The sequence below is a fragment of the Oncorhynchus mykiss genome, chromosome 26 (assembly GCF_013265735.2).
Source record: "Oncorhynchus mykiss isolate Arlee chromosome 26, USDA_OmykA_1.1, whole genome shotgun sequence".
Taxonomy (NCBI): domain Eukaryota; kingdom Metazoa; phylum Chordata; class Actinopteri; order Salmoniformes; family Salmonidae; genus Oncorhynchus; species Oncorhynchus mykiss.
In genome coordinates, this window is record NC_048590.1 from 11102000 (window position 1) to 11123412 (window position 21413).

Consider the following 21413-nt stretch of genomic DNA (forward strand, 5'->3'; position numbering starts at 1 on the left):
TTGGACCTAGACTTGGCGCTCCGGTACTGCTTGCCGTGCGGTAGCAGAGAGAACAGTCTATGACTAGCGTGGCTGGAGTCTTTGACAATTTTTAGGGCCTTCCTCTGACACCGCCTGGGATAGAGGTCCTGGATGACAGGAAGCTTGGCCCCAGTGATGTACTGGGCCGTTCTCACTACCCTCTGTAGTGCCTCGCGGTCGGAGGCCGAGCAGTTGCCATACCAGGCAGTGATGCAACCAGTACTCGACGGTGCAGCTGTAGAACCTTTTGAGGATCTGAGGACCCATGCCAAATATTTTCTCCTGAGCTTTAATAGGTTTTGTCGTGCCCTCTTCACAACTATCTTGGTGTGCTTGGACCATGTTAGTTTGTTGGTGATGTGGACACCAAGGAACTTGACGCTCTCAACTTGCTCCACTGCAGCCCTGTCGATGAGAATGAGGTGTGCTATGTCCTTTGTCTTGATCACGTTGAGGGAGAGGTTGTTATCCTGGCACCACACGGCCAGGTCTCTGACCACCTCCCCGTAGGCTGTCTCGTCGTTGTTGGTGATCAGGCTTACCACTGTTGTGTTATCGGCAAATGTAATGATGGTGTTGGAGTCATGCCTGGCCGTGCAGTCATGAGTGAACAGGGAGTACAGGAGGGGACTGAGTACGCTCCCCTGAGGTGCCCCTGTGTTGACGATGATCGTGGCGGATGTGTTTTTACCTATCCTCACCACCTGGGGGTGGCCCGTCAGGAAGTCCAGGATCCAGTTGCAGAGAGAGGTGTTTAGTCCAAGGGACCTTAGTTTATTGATAAGCTTTGAGGGCACTATGGTGTTAAACACTGAGCTGTAGTCAATGAATAGCATTCTCACATAGGTGTTCCTTTTGTTCAGGTGGGAAAGGGCAGTGTGGAGTGCATTGGAGATTGCATCATCTGTGGATCTGTTGGTTTGGTATGCAAATTGGGGTGGGTCTAGGGTTTCTGGAATGATGGTGTTGATGTGAGCCCTGACCAGACTTTCAAGGCACTTCATGGCTACAGACGTGAGTGCTACGGGTTCATAGACGTTTAGGCAGGTTACCTTAGTGTTCTTGGGCACAGAGACAATGGTGGTCTGCTTCAAACATGTTTGTATTCCAGACTCGGACAGGGAGAGGTTAAAAATGTCTGAAGACACTTGCCAGTTGGACATCATGTGATTATGTTTGTGTATGTGATTGACTTTACATACATTAATGAGAGAGAATTGCTAGGAGTACTCACAGTGCTTGGAGAGGAAACATTCAATGTGCCAATGGACGAGGGGGCACATGTGACGTGGCTTCATTTCATGTCAGGAGAGAGTTGACAATGGTAGTGGAGTGGAGTTGTCATCCCCTCTTAATCAGGGAACAGGGGACGTAGCTGTAAATATAACACGCTACAGTATGTTCATTCTCCGATCCTAATCCTATGATTGGATCGAAAACGTCAGTTTTCTGCAAAGCTTTTCATACTGCAAAGCTTCTGATTGGTTGGAGGTCATCCTCCGGAAGTGGTCATAATTAACATGTAGGTCTATGAAAGGGGGTGAGGCCTACGAGCCTCCTAGGTTTTTGTATTGAAGTCAATGCCAGAGGAAAACGGTAGCTAGCTGTCCTCCGGCTACACTATGGCTCTACCCCAGAGAGTGCTGTTGAAGTTACTATAGACCTTCATTGCAAAACAACTTTTTTGTGTGTTTTTCACTGTTTGAATTTTTATGAAATTTCACTAAGGAGGATGGTCCTCCCCTTCTTTTTCTGAGGAGCCTCCACTGGTGTATCTGTAGATTTCTAAAAACATATTTTCAATTTGTCATTATGGGGTATTGCGTGTAGATGGGTAAAAACAAGTATTGAATCCATTTAGCATTCAAGCTGTAACAAGCTGTAACACAAAAACATGTGCAAAAAGTCAAAGGGTATGAATACTTTCTGAAGGCATTGTAAATATGATCCCCTGTGAGTCGCACTCTAGAGAATATTGTGTTGCCGTGAGTGACACACACGCATGTAGGGAAAGACAAAGGTGTGCAGGCAGGCTTGCTCATACTCTCCCCTTGTTTCTGAGCTAGACTGCCATCACGTGGGCTGGATTTAGACGAGTTGTATAAAGCCATCGCTAGACATTTACATTTGAGTCATTTAGCAGGTGCTCTTATGTGTGTGTGTGTGTGTGTGTGTGTAAACATTTTTTTACTGGTCTCCCATGGGAATCGATCCCACAACTTTGGTGTTGCAAGCGCCATGCTCTACCAGCTGAGACACACGGGACCACAGACCCTGCTCTAGGGTCAGTTTATCATTTTTGGTAGTATGGTCAAGCAGACTGACTGCTGTATTCACGTTTCCTTTTACTACACTTGTCAGTGAAACAGAATGTGAGCGAGATGGTTTCATGCGATTTCTACCTGGAGCAAATGATGACGGAAAGGCGGGCGGTTCTCAAGATCCTCCCTTTAGCTCACTGAGCCAACGGTGTAGATTGTGTGTTGATGAACTTTTCAATGAGGTTTGTTTTTGTAAACCTGGAATCTAGGAGCATTTCGACTGAGAGTTGGCTTAATGTGGAGTTGTGGTAATGTGGAGTCTGTGTGAGCCTAGGTGGATTGACAGCTCACTGACACAAAATGGGAGGGGGATGGGGACGGAGAGCGAGATGAGAAACCAGAGAGGAGGAGTGGAAAGGAATGACTGCACGAGGCAGAAACAAAAAGGAAATGGGAAAAAAAAGCAAAAGGAGATGTAGAGAGAGAAGTGGGATTGCCATTGGTTACGATCAGTGAGAGGAAAAGAAAAGAGTAGTATGTAAATAAATTACAGTATTTGAAGAAGAATAAGTTGAGGGAAGACTGACAGAGAATGAGAAGAAGAGACAGAGTGCCTGAAATGGGGAAACAGACAAATCCGACAATACAAGAAAGAGAAGGGAGGTCAAAAAAATACACAAGTTATTGTTAGAAGAGGGTAATGGCGGGGGAGTTACAATTCTAACCCCTTAAGAAAGATGTAACAGTAGAAGGAGGAGGGGAGGGAGAGAAGAGGAAGAGAGATGAAACAGAAAATAAGAGTGAATTATTTGGAAGCAGAAACTGATCATATAGAAGGATGAGCAGCTATTGGGGATATAAACACAGACACTCTCACTCTCTCTCTCTCTACATCTCTAACTCTATCATCTCTATCCCCCTACCTACTCCCCCTCACAAACACACACACACACACACACACAGCTGGGGAAAGAGCGTACAAGTGCATGTGAGTGGATGTCTTGGCCTACTTTTCCTGGGCATGGTTGGAAGAGAGCCAGGGGGACTGTTGCTGAGTGAAGACTGGCCACACGTGGTCCTCTCTAGGAGGCTGGAGATATAGTATACATACACTCATGTGCTTATAATTTCTCCTTTCATACACTTGATCATGTGCTTACACTCACACACCCATATGCACACATACTTTCTGCTTTCATACACTTGTTCATGCAAATACACACACACACACACACACTCACACTCATATGCTAATACACTGAGTATACCAAACATTAGGAACACCATCCTAATATTGAGTTGCACACCCCCACCCCTTTTGCCCTCAGAACAGACTTAATTTGTCGGGACTCTCCAAGGTGTCGAAAGCGTTCCACAGGGATGCTGGCCCATGTTGACTCCATTGCTTCCCACCGTTTTCAAGTTGGCTGGATGTCCTATGGGTGGTGGACCCATCTTGTTACACACAGGAAACTGTTGAGCGTGAAAAACCCAGCAGCGTTGCAGTTCTTGACACAAACCGGTGCATCTGGCACCTATTACGTGGACAACTACATGTGCGGACAACTAATATATGTGGACAACTACAAATACCTAGGTGTCTGGTTAGACTGTAAACTCTCCCTCCAGATTCACATTAAGCATCTCCAATCCAAATTTAAATCTAGAATCTGCTTTTTCGCATCAAAGCATCCTTCACTCATGCTGCCAAACATACCCTTGTAAAACTGACCATCCTACTGATCCTCGACTTTGGTGAAGTAAATTACAAAATAGCCTCCAACACTCTACTCAATAAATTGGATGCAGTCTATCACAGTGCCATCCGTTTTGTCACCGAAGCCCCATATACCACCCACCATTGCGACCTGTACACTCTCGTTGGCTGGTCCTCGCTTCATACTCGTCGCCAAACCCACTGGCTCCAGGTCATCTTCAAGTTTCTGCTAGGTAAAGCCCCGCCTTATCTCAGCTCACTGGTCACCATAGCAGCACCCACCCGTAGCACGTGCTCCAGCAGGTATATCTCAATAGTCACCCCCAAAGCCAATTCCCGCCTTTCCTTCCAGTTCTCTGCTGCCAATGACTGGAACGAACTGCAAAAATCACTGAAGCTGGAGACTCCTATCTCCCTCACTAGCTTTAAGCACCAGCTGTCAGAGCAACTCACAGATCACTGCACCTGTACATAGCCCATCTGTAATATAGCCCGTCCAACTACCTCATCCCTATACTGCATTTATTTATTTATCTTGCTCCTTTGCACCCCAGTATTTCTACTTGCACCCCAGTATTTCTACTTGCACATTAATCTTCTGTACATCAATCACTCGTGTTTAATTGGTATATTGTAATTACTTTGCCACCATGGCCTATTTATTGCCTTGCCTCCCTTATCTTACCCGTAATTCTGTGTTGTATGTGTCGAACTGCTTTGCTTTATTCTTGGCCAGGTCGCAGTTGTAAATGAGAACTTGTTCTCAACTAGCCTACCTGGTTAAATAAAGGTGAAATAAAATAAAACTACCATACCCCATTCAAAGGTACTTAGATATTTTGTCTTGCCCATTCACCCTCTGAACATCACACAATTCATGTCTCAATTGTCTAAAAGCTTAAAATCCTTCTTTGACCTGTCTCCTCCTCTTCATCTAACCCGTTGAAGTGGATTTAACAAGTGTCATCAGTAAGGGATCATAGCTTTCACCTGGATTCACTAGATCAGTCTATGTCATGGAAAGAGCAAGTGTTCTTAATGTTTCATATACTCAGTGTACATTCTCAACAGACACGTGCTCACACATGGACACACACTTTTTCTGCTTTCATACACTCTTTCATGCAACCACACACACACACACGCGCACATCGTACACACACTCATGCTTATAATTTCTTCTTTCATACTCGTTCATGACACACGCACCTGCACATACAGTGCCTTGCGAAAGTATTCGGCCCCCTTGAACTTTGCGACCTTTTGCCACATTTCAGGCTTCAAACATAAAGATATAAAACTGTATTTTTTGTGAAGAATCAACAACAAGTGGGACACAATCATGAAGTGGAACGACATTTATTGGATATTTCAAACTTTTTTAACAAATCAAAAACTGAAAAATTGGGCGTGCAAAATTATTCAGCCCCTTTACTTTCAGTGCAGCAAACTCTCTCCAGAAGTTCAGTGAGGATCTCTGAATGATCCAATGTTGACCTAAATGACTAATGATGATTAATACAATCCACCTGTGTGTAATCAAGTCTCCGTATAAATGCACCTGCACTGTGATAGTCTCAGAGGTCCGTTAAAAGCGCAGAGAGCATCATGAAGAACAAGAAACACACCAGGCAGGTCCGAGATACGGTTGTGAAGAAGTTTAAAGCCGGATTTGGATACAAAAAGATTTCCCAAGCTTTAAACATCCCAAGGAGCACTGTGCAAGCGATAATATTGAAATGGAAGGAGTATCAGACCACTGCAAATCTACCAAGACCTTGCCGTCCCTCTAAACTTTCAGCTCATACAAGGAGAAGACTGATCAGAGATGCAGCAAAGAGACCCATGATCACTCTGGATGAACTGCAGAGATCTACAGCTGAGGTGGGAGACTCTGTCCATAGGACAACAATCAGTCGTATATTGCACAAATCTGGCCTTTATGGAAGAGTGGCAAGAAGAAAGCCATTTCTTAAAGATATCCATAAAAAGTGTTGTTTAATGTTTGCCACAAGCCACCTGGGAGACACACCAAACATGTGGAAGAAGGTGCTCTGGTCAGATGAAACCAAAATTGAACTTTTTGGCAACAATGCAAAACGTTATGTTTGGCGTTAAAGCAACACAGCTCATCACCCTGAACACAACATCCCCACTGTCAAACATGGTGGTGGCAGCATCATGGTTTGGGCCTGCTTTTCTTCAGCAGGGACAGGGAAGATGGTTAAAATTGATGGGAAGATGGATGGAGCCAAATACAGGACCATTCTGGAAGAAAACCTGATGGAGTCTGCAAAAGACCTGAGACTGGGACGGAGATTTGTCTTCCAACAAGACAATGATCCAAAACATAAAGCAACATCTACAATGGAATGGTTCAAAAATAAACATATTCAGGTGTTAGAATGGCCAAGTCAAAGTCCAGACCTGAATCCAATCGAGAATCTGTGGAAAGAACTGAAAACTGCTGTTCACAAATGCTCTCCATTCAACCTCACTGAGCTCGAGCTGTTTTGCAAGGAGGAATGGGAAAACATTTCAGTCTCTCGATGTGCAAAACTGATAGAGACATACCCCAAGCGACTTACAGCTGTAATCGCAGCCAAAGGTGGCGCTACAAAGTATTAACTTAAGGGGGCTGAATAATTTTGCACGCCCAATTTTTCAGTTTTTGATTTGTTAAAAAAGTTTGAAATATCCAATAAATGTCGTTCCACTTAATGATTGTGTCCCACTTGTTGTTGATTCTTCACAAAAAAATACAGTTTTATATCTTTCTTTGAAGCCTGAAATGTGGCAAAAGGTCGCAAAGTTCAAATGGGCCGAATACTTTCGCAAGGCACTGTATATATATATCTTTGTACCTATTTTAGGATGCATCACCATGAAGAGAATTATATTCATATCCATAATTATACATTTCTGTGTAGTACAGATCAGGAACCCATGATGAAATTCCATTACAGCAATTCCGTTACCATGTGTAAATCCCCTTCACACAATAACCAAAATATTTTTTTCAAAGTCATTCTGTCATGTCACAGCTGAGTTTTAAGAAAATGTGGTCACACAAAAATGATTTTATAGAAATTCTGTTACTAAACCTAGCGTCTACACAGTTCTTTCAGTAAATGTGTTTTTGTAACATGTTCAGTGTAAATGGTTAAAAGTAGTCCTTGTGTGTGGAGTTGTATGGTTTGTTCAACTTTGAAGTCAATGGTCTTTTAAGTTCAAAAATCAGTCTCAGCTCAATTCTGTTACCGTGGAATCTGACCGCAAAGCTGATGTAAACACCTGAGTAACATTAAGACATCGCTAGCCAAATGCTACTACCAGGTGTTTTCCATTCATTGATAGCATTGGAATGTCACACCTCCCCTGCGAATGTTTACGGCTTGTCTGTTTGTCTGTTTTTTTGTCTGTGCCGTGTGTGTGCCTGTACAAACACAGACACATCCACAAACACACAGATGCAATGTCAAACTCGCACATACTGTATAATGTGTAAACCAGTATACATTGACGTACTGGCTTGCAAACCTACAAAGACACATTGAGCACAGCCACACATATACACACACAAATATTTTTTTTTACTTAGGAGGGTCAGAGCAAGTCTGTTATTTCTCATTGGCAAACTACATTCTGTTGATTACCCTATCATTTGCATGGACTCTATGGAAAACATTTGATTCTTCCTGAGTGCATGACCACCTATATAACGTGCTTCTGTTTCAGTAACTATTGTAATGTTTCTTAATTTGCTTATAAAGAGAGAGCAGGTGTCGGAGGTTGAAAAACAAATAAGAGAGAGAACTACAGGAACCAAGGTTTTTTTTTGTTGTAGCTTTTTCCCCCCTCAGACTCTGTTGAGAAAGGAGCATATTCATAAAGAAGAGTGCGTTGGCTACCATTGTGCGTTGGCCAACAGTGCGTTGGCTACCATATATTTTTAGAGAGTGCACTGGAAACTCACTCCTACGTTGAGAAAAAGCTTAGGGAACCTGCAAGAGAGATGCATGAGACTTGGCATCTGGTTAAAAGTAACGGGAATAGTGGGCCAATGTTATGTCTTACAAATGCTTATAGATTATTATGCTTTGTGAATGATTATAAATACATCTGTGCGTGCGTCTGTGCCTACATGTACAACACCGGTATGGGAGTAAGCATTCATACGCAACCGACCACCTATATCCTTTTCTAATCTCTGCAGCTCGGAAGTCCTCCCGTCGCCTAGTCTCATTGAAAAATCTGCCCTTATTTTGGACTCTGTCACAGAGTCCTTTACCCGTCTTGTCCTCCCCCATCCCCATCTTTTTTTGTGCTGCTTGAGTGAAGGAGCAAACATGGTACGGCCAGCTTTTAGTGCCACTGCCTGCGCCCTCGCCCCACACAGACAGAGGCCTCATTGTAGGTGGTCGAAGAAGGCCAGATGGGGCCTGTGCGAATGCACAGAGAGGAGATGGGTGCCAGTCCCTGCAGACCGCATCCCTTCCCTTATACCCCCTGCGCGACATGGAGGGATGGATAGAGAGAGAAGGTGGGGAAAAAAGTCTGGCCCCTTGAGTGGACATGGGTGAGGGGTTCAGTGTGGTTTTATAGAAAGAAACGCATCATCATTCTTGGCTCAGTGAGAGGGTTTTCTGGAAGGGAAGCCTTCTTCACTTTTTTACTTTCTCGCTGGCCCTTCATTCACGGATTTATGGCAACTTACTGTAACCTGCTTACCTAGGAATATTGTTGGGGGAAGATCTGGCAAACCTTGTGTCCCATTATATACCAGTACAACAAATTGGAAAGAAAATATAAAAGGTGAGTCAGGGAAGAGGATATGGCTATCAACATGATTGCAGATGAGGCTGTAATATTGATTCACAGTATCCATATATTATTATGCCTGTTTTTTTTTTTTTTTTACTCCTTAGGAGGTTATGTGATTGTACAAGACTATATCTTTGCGTATTTCAGGCTGTGAAGTTCTCAACACAATGTTACCATGACAAGCCACCCTCTTGGGTTGTTTAGCCCTAATTCTAGCCTTACCTCTCTTTCTCTCTTGTCTTTCAGATCATGCCCCCTAGATAGCAGCCTCACCACCCCTTTACTCCCCCCCCCCTTACCCCTCTCGTCCCCTACTATCCAGTGGTCCACGATGCCCCCGCGGAAGCGGACGCGCCCCGCCCTGGGGTTCCTGTGCTGCTTTGGCAGCAGCGAGCCCCTGGAGATCAACCTGAAGGACAGCGTGCCCCTGCAGTTGCTGGAGTTCAGTGCCCCCATGCCCCCGGCCGAGGAACTACACGCACGTTTCTCTGAACTGGTGGTGAGTTGGGGAGAAAAACATATTTCCATCATCAACAACAGCAGGGCTGCCCAACCCTCTTCCTGGAGTCCAACCCTAACCTAACATACCTGATTCAGCTAGTTAAAGGTTGTGTTTCCCTGCTCAGACGTTGCTGATGCATACCAGATCTTACAATGCCTGGATAGGTATTTTACATACAGTGGCGGCTGTTGGGAGGAGCTTTAGGAGGACGGGCTCATTGTAATGCCTGGAATGGAATAAATGGAACGGTATCAAACACGTTTGACTCCTTTCCAGGTATTCTGTTCCAGCTATTATACGAATCAACTAACCACATCATATATTAAAGCAATCTGGAGGCCGACTGCACAGCTGATGACATGCAACCATTTGGTTGATGCATGCAACGTCTGAGCAGGGGAACGTGATCAAGGTCTTGGTGAGCAGCTGATAAGTAGAATCAGATGTGCTAAAAAATTTGGGTTGGCCTGAAATCCTAGGGCTCCATGAAGAGCGTTGTGCAAGCCTATACTACACTATATACACCAGTGGAGGCTTGTGGAGGGAGAAATCAGATGATGGGAGAAATGGGATGAAGCATGCAAACTTTCCTACCATTCCAGCCATCTTTTAAAAATATTTATTTATCAGTTAAGAACACATTTTTATTTACAATGATGGCCTACCCTGGCCAAACCCTAAGCCGGATGACGCTGGGCCAATTGTGTGCCGCCCTATGGGACTCCCAATCACAGCCGGTTGTGATACAGCCTGGAATCGAACCAGGGTCTGTAGTAATGCCTCTAGCACTGTTATGCAGTGCCTTAGACCGCTGCGTCACTACGATCCCACAACTGGCCGTGACCAGGAGTCCCGAAGGGTGGCGCCCAATTCGCCCAGCGTCGTCCGGGTTAGAGAAGGGTTTGGCTGGTGGCACTCATCGCGCTCTAGCGACTCCTTGTGGTGGCCGGGCCCCTGCAGCCTGACTTCAGTCATCAGTTGAATGGTAATGGTGGCTTCCGGGTTAAGCGGGCAGGTGTTAAGAAGTGTGGTTTGGGGCTCCCGGGTGGCACAGTGGTCTAAGGCACTGCCTCACAGTGCTAGCTGTGCCACCAGAGACTCTGGGATCGAGCCCAGGCTCTGTCGCAGCCGGCCGCGACCGAGAGGCCCATGGGGTGGCGCACAATTGGCCTAGCATCGTCCGGGTTAGGGAAGGTTTGGCCGGCAGGGATATCCTTGTCTCATCGCGCACTAGCGACTCCTGTGGCGGGCTGGGCGCAGTGCACGCTGACCAGGTTGCTAGATGTACGGTGTTTCAAGAAAAAAAAAGATGCATGGTTTGGCGGGTCATGTTTTGGAGAACCCATGACTCGACTTTCGCCTCTCGACTTTCGCCTCCCCGTTGGGGAGTTGCAGCGATGAGACAAGATTGTAATTGGATCCCACCCACTGGGGATCCAGGCCCAGCCAATCAACATTAGTTTTTCCCCACAAAAGGGCTTTATGACAGACATAAATACTCCTCAGTTTCATCAGCTGTCCGGGTGGCTGGTCTTGGGCAATCCAGCAGGTGGAGAAGCCGGATATGGAGGTCCTGGTTTGGTGTGATTACACATCGTCTGCGGTTGTGAGGCTGGTTGGACGTACTGACAAATTCTCTAAAACAATGTTGGAGGTGGCTTATGGTAGAGAAATTAACATTCAATTATCTGCCAACAGCTTTGTTGGACAATCCTGCATTCAGCATGCCAATTGCATGCTCCCTCAACTTGAGACGTGTGGCATTGTGTTGTGTGACAAAACTGCACATTTTAGAATGGCCTTTTATTGTCCCCATCACAATGTTCACCTGTGTAATGATCATGCTGTTTAATCAGTGTTGATATTCCACACATCTCAGGTGGATGGATTATCTTGGCAAAGGAGAAATGCTCACTATCAGGGATGAAAACAAATTTGTGCGCCAAATTTGAGAGTGATGTTTTTTGTGCGTATGGAGAATTTCGGGAATCATTTATTTCAGCTTATGAAACATGGGACCAGCACTTTACATGTTGCGTTTATATATTTTTTAAGTATATTTCAACAAGCCTTCCTCCAAAGGACCATTCTATGGATTAAATGTGCGTGAAAATCCCCCAAATCTTTTTTTGGTCTGGGTTTCACATCGAATCACTCAATAGTCTTGTTAATCAAATTTTGAGTCAACCAATTTTTAGACAAATGGTTAGCTCAACTGGTCTTGATGTATGGCCAACTGGTTGACAGGTCGTCTGTATGGGCATCTGCTTAAATGGTCTTACCTACTGGTATAGTTATCTGGATACCTGGTTTGATCCTGCAATCAAATTGCTGACATTTTTTACTTGTTCACCAGACATCTAGTCAATTGGATATCTGGTCATCTGATCATCTGCCTGTAGGACTTTACACCAAAACTGAGGTCATGTTGAGCTGAAGTTTAGCACAACACAGTAGGGAGAAAGTAGTGGGGGAAAATGTAATGAAAAACATAACTGAGTGTGTTTCCATGTCACCGGGAGTGAGGGATTATTATTATGAAATGCAGCTCCTTTTTTCACAAAGAGAACTAAGCTTTGGTGGAGTTTGGAGTAGGAGTGACATATCTGGGCCAAACAGCGGAGCAAACCATCTCTGTATGTTTTTCAGGGGGCCTGGAACTCTACAAATGGTGTCTCCCAGAGAAGTCACTATATAGATTTAGTTCTAAAATGTTTTGGCACCCCAGTAACACTTTATTTGGATAGTCCCAAATAGATCATTTGTAGATGTTCAGTAACTGTCAACAACATTTCAACTAACTATCCTATAACCCTAGCCCTAACCTTAACACTTATCCTAAACTTAAACCTTATCTTAACCCTTATTCTAAACCTAACTGTAACCATGGCAAGCAGTTGCTTGTCAACAGATATGGGACTATCGAAATAAAGTGGGGCCGACACCTGTTTTATTAGAGATACTGAGAGTCGGTGTCATATTGCCTTAAGTCCTTTCGGATATGTACACTCATGCCACTCAACATTTTGTAGTGCCAGCTGAGTAAAACACTGCAAGAAATACATTTATTGATTCAACCATGTTGATCTTCATACACCATCACCGATTGGTCCACAGATACCATGAAGTACAGGCATAGGACATTGTGTCATATTTCGCTAACTGATGTCATTCTTACGTCAAGACCACAGCATATTGGGCTTTGTGCCTCTTGGTTCTTTACAACCTTCTCGGTCTAACCTCTCGATCCTTCCGTGCCGTTCGCTAACTCTCAAACAAATCCAAAAGAACCTGGGAACAATTGCAATTGATTTGGACAAGTATAATGGAGACCACATCAGAGAAGTTAATGGATACCACTCATCACAATAGCCATTTAGGGCAGGCCACAGCATTTCCTGATACAGAATGTTTAGCTTCCATTAATTGACTTAAATGGTTTCTTCCCAGTGTCGTTTTCACAGCACGCACACGCCAATGATTTATATGCCACGTGTGAAAATTTGACTCTGGGTGGAGTGGTGACAGTACATTTTGTTTTTCTGGCAATTCCATCTTGGGTAATAACATTTAATCATCAAAACAGAATTGCTCTCACATTTGGATAATTGAAAATGGGCTCTCTCTGTAATTCTGTAAATGCTGTGGGGGGTGTGTAAGTGTGCGTGCTCGCGTTGCATATGTGTATGCTTGTCTGTGGTGTGCTGGTTTGTTGTGATGCCAGTGTGGTTAGGTGAAATGCCTCTTGAGATTCCTGGCAAAAGAGCCAAAGTGTAAGGTTGTTTGGGGACAACGCGGGTGACATTTGAAATGAGTGCTGATGGCAATAGGATAGATGCAGTGGAATTCAGGTCTCTGTTGGCTTCTGCAGTGCTGTAGAAATGTCTACATATGGCTGCCATGTGCACACAAAATGCTCACACTGGGCCAAACTCAACCGTGGCGCTACCTCCATACACTGCACAGTGAAAGAGAAAGAGGAGAGAAAGTGAGTGAGAGACCGACAAGATGTGAGGGGAGGAAAAAAAAGAGGTTTGGCTGGGCAGCGAAGAAAGTAAATCAAATCTATTGATAGTGTTTGTAACTAACAACTAATCATTTTTCAAAAATATATGAAAGGATATTACAGTACAACCTGATTGTGTATGTATTTGTTTTGATTGAAGGTGTGTTGTACTTCCACATTTGACAGTGTCCAAGTCTTATGATCTTGGATCATAGGCTGTTCTGGATGGCTGTAAGTGGGGAGTAGCTTGTTGTGCCTAGCCCAGTTGGTGCGACAACATCAATACTAGTGGGCATCTGACAAGGGTAGGGGGCAGATGACAGATTAGTGAGGAGGCTTTCGCTCTTTGCCTCCGTCTCACGCTCTCTTTCGGTCTCTCTCTTTCTCCGTCTTTGTATTTATCTTTTTCTATCTCTCTTCCTCTCTCTTTTTGTCTCTCTGTCTCTGTTTCTCTCTGTCCTTTTCTCTTTCCCCATGTGTTTCTCTCTCCCTGTCTGTCCCCCAGCAGAGATTAATCTGGGGCAGTTTTAATCCCACCATTCCAGAACTAATGTCCGGCCCAAGACCAGAATCTTGACCCTTGACCTTTGATCTTTGCATGGCAACCTTCAAAGACCCCACCACAAAATAGTTGTTTTAATGTACATTGTAGTTACTATGTTTCATGTGACATTAAACTCATGTCATTTAGCAGATCCTCTTATCTGTTAAAAACCCTACCCTAACGTTTCCCCGGCTGTGGGGGAACGGTCCTTTTGAGCCGGATGAGAACAAGAATGTGTTGTGTAACACGGGGAACAGCCCTCCGTCCCCTGAGAGCCCATTGGGGTGACTACCCTCAGCGGAGGCCATGGGATGCACCCTACTTCCTCTTCCCTCTCTTTTCCTCTTTCCCTAGTTGTCCATGTCTGTCCAACTGGCTTCCTTCGTTCCTTGCCCTCCCCTCTCGCTTTCTCTCTCTCTCTCTCTCTGGTTTCACCTCACTTTCTCTCTCCCTTTCTCTTGCTCCCCTTACCCACCCACCCCTTCCCCATCTCCCTCACCTTCCTCTCCTGCCAGCCCTCCATGTCCTGAGCCAACCCCATTAGCAGGGCTTGATCCAGGGCTCACTTGGACCAGAGGGGGGTACACTGTGGCTCATCAAAAAGGTCTGAGGGAAGAATAGCAGTGGGGGGAGGAATTGTGGTGGTGGTGGTGGATGTAGTGGTGGAGTTGGCAAATACCATAGCGGTGCCAAGCCCAAGACACTGATCTCTGACATTTCACTGAGATTAGACTAGTATGGACAGGGAGGACATGTTCCTAGATCAGCACTCTGAGACTGTTGATGAATACGGGTTCTGAGCTTGCTCCAGGGCAAAGACCTCATGGGATAGGTTGGGAAAGAAGTCTGGTTTAGTTGCTACAGCTTCCTGTTGGTCCTCCCGGGGCCTTATATGACTTCCTTCCATCTTGCCTGTCTTTCCTCTCCTTTCCTGTCCAACCCTGAATGGGCTAGAGTAGAAGATCATCTGTGTGCATGCATGCACCATTCGTTAGCAGCAAGCAATCTCAATCTTATCCACACATACAGGACCCATATGCCCCATACACACTCAATTGCACACACACACATCTGTCATCAAGGCCAAGCATCATACCTAAAGAGATTGAATGGTACTTTGGCTTATTTTTTAGACCTCCCACTTTGGGCTGGATGTGTGAAAGTGTAGTTTAAACCTGCATAGTCTATGAGCAGAATTACTGTTTTACCTCAATTATCCACGAAATCCATGGGTGCCATTTTTTTTCCCCTACATTTTCCCCACGTGCATCAGCCAATGAGCTTCTGCCCCTTGCCATTTGAGTGACGGCTAGCAAGAGGCCTGCCCAATGTTATCCAATGAGGTTGCAGGGCGGACCAACGGCTCAGTGGACACAGCAGAGAGAGAGAGAGCAATGACGTGGTGCACATATATGCACATACAGTGCCCTAGACCCCTTGACCTCTTCCACATTTTGTTATGTTACAGCCTTATTCTAAAATGTATTAAATAAATCAAAATTCCTCAGCAATCTACACACAATACCCCATATTGACAAAGTGAAAACAGGTTTTTTGATATTTTTTTTGCAAATATTCAGAACCTTTGCAACGAGCTCAGGTGCATCCTGTTTCCATTGATCATCCTTAAGATGTTTCTACAACTTGGAGTCCACTTGTGGTACATTAAATTGATTGGACATGATTTGGAAAGGCACACGCCTCTTTATAAGGTCCCACTGTTAACAGTGCATGCCAAAGCAAAAACAAAGCCATGAGGTTGAAGGAATTGTCCGTTGAGCTCCGAGACAGGATTGTGTCAAGCCAAAGATCTAGGGAAGGGTACCAAAAAATGTTGGCAGCATTAAAGGTCCCCAAGAACACAGTGGCCTCCATCATTCGTAAATGGAAGAAGTTTGGAACCACCAAGACTCTTCCGAGAGCTGGCCACCCGGGCCAAACTGAGCAATCGGGGGAGAAGGGCCTTGGTCAGGGAGATGACCAAGAACCCAAAGGAGTTCCTCTGTGGAGATGGGAGAACCTTTTCAGCACCACCAATTAGGCCTTTAGGGTAGAATGGCCAGACGGAAGCCACTCCTCAGTAAAAGGCACATGACAGCCCACCTGGAGTTTGCCAAAAGTCACCCAAAGACTCTCAAACCATGAGAAACAAGATTAAACTCTTTGCCTGAATACCAAGCGTCACTTCTGGAGGAAACCTGGCACCATCCCTACGGTGACTCAAGGCTGTAATCACTGCCAAAGGTGCTTCTACAAAGTATTGAGTAAAGGGTCTGAATACTTATGTAAATGTGATGTTTCAGTGTTTTTATTTTATTTTTTATAAATTAGCAAAACAGTCATTCTGTTTTTGCTTGTCATTATGTGGTATTGTGTGTAGATTGATGAGGGGAAAAAATGATATAATACATTTTTAGAGTAAGGCTGTAACAACAAAATGTGGAAAAGGTCAAGGGGTCTGAATACTTTCCGAAGACACTGTTTGTGACGTAGTACGCAATTTTCGTAGACCACATTCGGCTCCTGGGCACTACTTTCAAAACTATTGGCTGTAATTATACAAATGTTTGACAGTGTATCTTTAAGTTACACACACATGCTCACTGTGCTCAATATTTCTGTCACCCTCAATCACTCCTTACCACAATCACACATCCACACGTACTCCTACATGCATACACCTCTCACATTTTCATTCTCTTACTATTTCCTCTCCATGTCTCTCCTCACAAAATGAACAAAACTAACATACCTACACACACTCATATCCTTTTGTCCATTATCAGGCCTGCTCAGCTCAGGATTATTGAGTCAAAAATGATGGGTCTATGTAACAATCTATCATAGGGGAGAAAAGTAAGATTTGAACAGAAGTCTTGTCCGAGCAAGAACTGCCCATAGGGTATCTCCTGTTTCTGTAGTGTGAGGCCGCTTGATGTACAAGCACGCCCTCTGGACAGGACACTAGTCTTTCGCATGGCCCTAACCCCCAATCTATCTTTTTAATGCTAAGTGTCAAACAGAAAGGCATCCGTTTCCATTTTTGGTATGGCTTGACTGGGGATTGAACGCCCAACCTTCCAATTTCAGGTGGACGCTAATCACAAGGCCACTGAAGATGGTTTGTCTCTCCTCGAACTACTGATAAAATAATCTACTCTCATACTGTACATCATGTCACACAGTCCCGACCCTTCTAATGCTTCAATGTGGTATACTAGAGGGAATATGACAGTTTCAGACAGTTTCAGTTTCTGTTGTATCCAATTCTATGCCGGTGTGTGTGTATCATCTCCCTGCAGGCAGTTCATGAGTTCCTCAGCAGTGGAACAAAGGAATGAATGACAGACAGTCGAGTAGCTACCTAGCTTATCCTTTGTGGCCTGCGCATCTTTCGAAATTGAGGAAGGGAGGGGGCCCGTAGACTTGACTGAAACTTGCAGAGAGAAGGGGGAGGAGCTACCGCCCTGCTTCTGCTCCTCGTTCTAGCACATTTTCTCATACATTTCCCCTCAGAACTTAATCGGGTATCTGATGTAATTATGCATGATTTCGGAGACTACTAGCTAGCTAACTCACTTGTCATATCCAATGTGCTTGACACCCATTTTAATTTGTAACATTATTCAATTAGGTTTTTAGCTGAAATATGAATATAAGTTGGGTTTACGAAAAGCCAGGTATGTATTTTTATTTTTCCGACAGCAGGTGTATCAATATTAGCTTTGGTTTATGTGAATTCCACAGGAGCACAGGCCAACGTGGGGGCATACCAGAGAAAGGGTGCAGGAGGTTTCTCGATTCTCCTGTTCGGTTTTGGAGGCGGGAGGGGGTGCCACTGGGGGGGAGCCATGTGATTTTTTTTTTTAGGGGGTGTTGTGTTGTAACTGTGCACTCGTTCTCTCTCTGCCTCTCTCACTCGCTTTCTCTCGCTCTCACACTATTACCTATGTAGTACACTACTTTTGACCAGGGTCCATAGGGCTCTCGTCAAAAGTTGTGCCTTATGTAGGGAATAGCATGCCATTTGGGATGCAGCCATGGCCTGGCGAGTTCATGAACAGGAGGCGGAGGCTGAGTGGAGGAACAGGAAAGGAGCTCGCCGGGCCTCTTTCCCATCTGGTAATAATCCAGGAGTCTTTTCCCACTGATTCCCGAACTCGCCAGATCATCTCAAAAACATCAGTGGTTTGGACACCGGGGCTCTGACCCGCGAGTAGGCAATCAGCCCAGAGCATCGGAGTTTGTGTTTTTCCTCTCCCTATCCCAATTTCATTCTGCAGTTTATACGTCTGCAGAGAATGCATTTCAGAATGGGTTTCTGGTGCAGGGATGAACTGTATGTGGACTGAAAGCTATATCTGCATCCCAAATGGCACCCTATGCCTCATATAGTGCACTACTACAAACTAGTAAGCAGAATCTATTACAATATTGCAATAGTCTGGCACCACATTAACACTCCTGACTCCGGACTAAACATACCCTCCATGGCCATGGGGGTTTGAGCCTCGGCTTCACCGACTGTCTGTGCCCTTCCTACCTGTTTCTCCTCCTTTGTCTATCCCCATGTCTCACTTCCTACTATCTAAAACTTCACATAAATATACAAGGGAGTTTGAATATGACAGCAAGCCACACCTTGGTTTTGACAGAATATGTCAGCAAGCCACACCTTGGTTTTGACAGAATATGTCAGCAAGCAACACCTTGGTTTTGACAGAATATGACAGCAAGCCATACCTTGGTTTTGTTTACCTGGCCACTGTTTCAAATGCTAAATTGTTTGCATTTGTGGCACAAATCAAATGAAAGTCAATGGTACCTATATTAGTATTTTCGCACTTGTCCATATCATCTATAAGTAATTTCTTTGTTAGACAAAACATTTTTAGATACTAAACAAAGGATGATTTGGACATGAAGTGCACAAAAATGCCAGCCAGACTAAACTGAATTACCTATATAAATAAAGGTGAGATAAAACAAAAAGTTATATTGCTTCCTATGTCTATAGTATCTCTGCAGTTGGCTCTCCCATTGAATTGCCTGGCTTAGAGATGAATAGCTGAAGACAGCCCCTCTGATACCCCTGGCAGTCCGACGCTTGTTTTCTTGTATATAAAATAATCTTGTAATTCAGATTCTGTAATTGTACTTTTTTTTTTTTTTTTACTATTGTTTAAAATTTTACCCCATTTTCTCCCAATGCCGTGATATCCAATTGGTAGTTACGACATTGTCTCATTTCAACAACTACCCAACGGGCTCGGGAGAGGTGAAGATAGTGACATGCGTCCTTTCGAAGCATGCTCTGCCAAGCCGCGCTGCTTCTTAACACACTGATCGCTTAACATGGATGTCAGACAAACCAATGTCTTGTAATTGTACATTTGAACCCTGATGCTATGCTTAACAATAAAACATGAATAACCTGGCTTTTATTGTCCAGTCCCAACCTTGGACAGGGCCTGGTTGGGGGGCTGGTTGCATGGTTGACATCATGGCAACCCAGTCATTATGGCCCAGATTAGTGGAGCACAAAGCCTGGTGCTTTAACATCTCCTCTCTCTCTCTCTCTCTCTCTCTCTCTCTCTCTCTCTCTCTCTCTCTCTCTCTCTCTCTCTCTCTCTCTCTCTCTCTCTCTCTCTCTCTCTCTCTCTCTCTCTCTCTCTCTCTCTCTCTCTCTCTCTCTCTCTCTCTCTCTCTCTCTCTCTCTCTCTCTCTCTCTCTCTCTCTCTCTCTCTCTCTCTCTCTCTCTCTCTCTCTCTCTCTCTCTCTCTCTCTCTCTCTCTCTCTCTCTCTCTCTCTCTCTCTCTCTCTCTCTCTCTCTCTCTCTCTCTCTCTCTCTCTCTCTCTCTCTCTCTCTCTCTCTCTCTCTCTCTCTCTCTCTCTCTCTCTCTCTCTCTCTCTCTCTCTTCTCTCTCTCTCTCTCTCTCTCTCTCTCTCTCTCTCTCTCTCTCTCTCTCTCTCTCTCTCTCTCTCTCTCTCTCTCTCTCTCTCTCTCTCTCTCTCTCTCTCTCTCTCTCTCTCTCTCTCTCTCTCTCTCTCTCTCTCTCTCTCTCTCTCTCTCTCTCTCTCTCTCTCTCTCTCTCTCTCTCTCTCTCTCTCTCTCTCTCTCTCTCTCTCTCTCTCTCTCTCTCTCTCTCTCTCTCTCTCTCTCTCTCTCTCTCTCTCTCTCTCTCTCTCTCTCTCTCTCTCTCTCTCTCTCTCTCTCTCTCTCTCTCTCTCTCTCTCTCTCTCTCTCTCTCTCTCTCTCTCTCTCTCTCTCTCTCTCTCTCTCTCTCTCTCTCTCTCTCTCTCTCTCTCTCTCTCTCTCTCTCTCTCTCTCTCTCTCTCTCTCTCTCTCTCTCTCTCTCTCTCTCTCTCTCTCTCTCTCTCTCTCTCTCTCTCTCTCTCTCTCTCTCTCTCTCTCTCCTCTCTCTCTCTCTCTCTCTCTCTCTCTCTCTCTCTCTCTCTCTCTCTCTCTCTCTCTCTCTCTCTCTCTCTCTCTCTCTCTCTCTCTCTCTCTCTCTCTCTCTCTCTCTCTCAAATTTTTCAAATTTATTTTTTTTCAAATTCAAGCTGCTTTATTGGCATGAAAAACATTGTGTCAATATTGCCAAAGCAACAATGTATACAATATACATTGTAACAAAATTATAAATGATAGCAAATAATAATACAAAATGGTAGTAAATAATAATACAAAAATAAATACAATAAAATGGTAACAGTCAATAGTAGAAATGTAATAAATATAAAATCAAATTATGGAAAATGAAACTATAACTAACTTATAACTAAATAACGGTCATCTTCTTCTTTATATCAGTACTACAACTACAATCATCATTACTACGACTACTACTACCATCACTAAACTGTTATCACTACCATTACCACCCATATTTGGGATGATAAACATTAATAATTATATTAATAATAGTAATAATAATAATAAGTAAGTTACTGTTTACTATGCAGATGTTATTATTCAGTGTCCCTCAGGCTATGGCAGGAAAATACATATTTGGCTGCAAGAGGAGCCATTGCTCCTTCGCCCATGAGTATTCTTAGTTTTTCCTCTGGGTTCAATTTGTAAAAATTTGGAATATGTGTAGTCATTTCTGTGAATAATGAATCTCTTTGTGAGGAATATTTATCACAGTAAAGGAGAAAGTGCATCTCTGTCTCTACCTCCCCTGTCATGCAGTGACCACATACACGCTCCTCTTTGGGTAGCCATGTCTTTTTATGTCTGCCGGTTTCTATTGCCAATTGGTGGTCACTCAGCCTGTACTTGGTAAGGATCTGTCTCTGCTTCGTATCTCTGACAGAGTAGAGATAATCAGCCAATTCATATTCTCTGTTTAGGGTCAGATAGCAATTTAGTCGGCTTTGGGATTTTGTTTCGTTTTTCCAGTATTGTAAATATGATTCCTTTGATTGGTTCATGATTTTGCTTATTGGAATTCTTTCTTTTGAAGCTGTGCTGGTGTCAGCTTGGTTGGTGAGGTCCAACACCAGCTGACTGAGAGGGCTCGTTTCTGGGCTCA

General features: G+C 44.3%; 1 protein-coding gene across 3 annotated transcripts in view; it reads left to right on the forward strand.

The window, feature by feature from the left end:
- Positions 1-21413, forward strand: part of daam2 (dishevelled associated activator of morphogenesis 2) — a 226716-nt gene that overhangs the window by 87001 nt on the left and 118302 nt on the right. For all 3 annotated transcript variants that reach the window (XM_036963291.1, XM_036963290.1, XM_036963289.1), the window contains exon 2: positions 9070-9322. In XM_036963291.1, the coding sequence (XP_036819186.1) occupies positions 9155-9322 (168 nt within the window). In that variant the 5' untranslated portion in view covers positions 9070-9154. The remainder of the gene's footprint in view (positions 1-9069; positions 9323-21413) is intronic.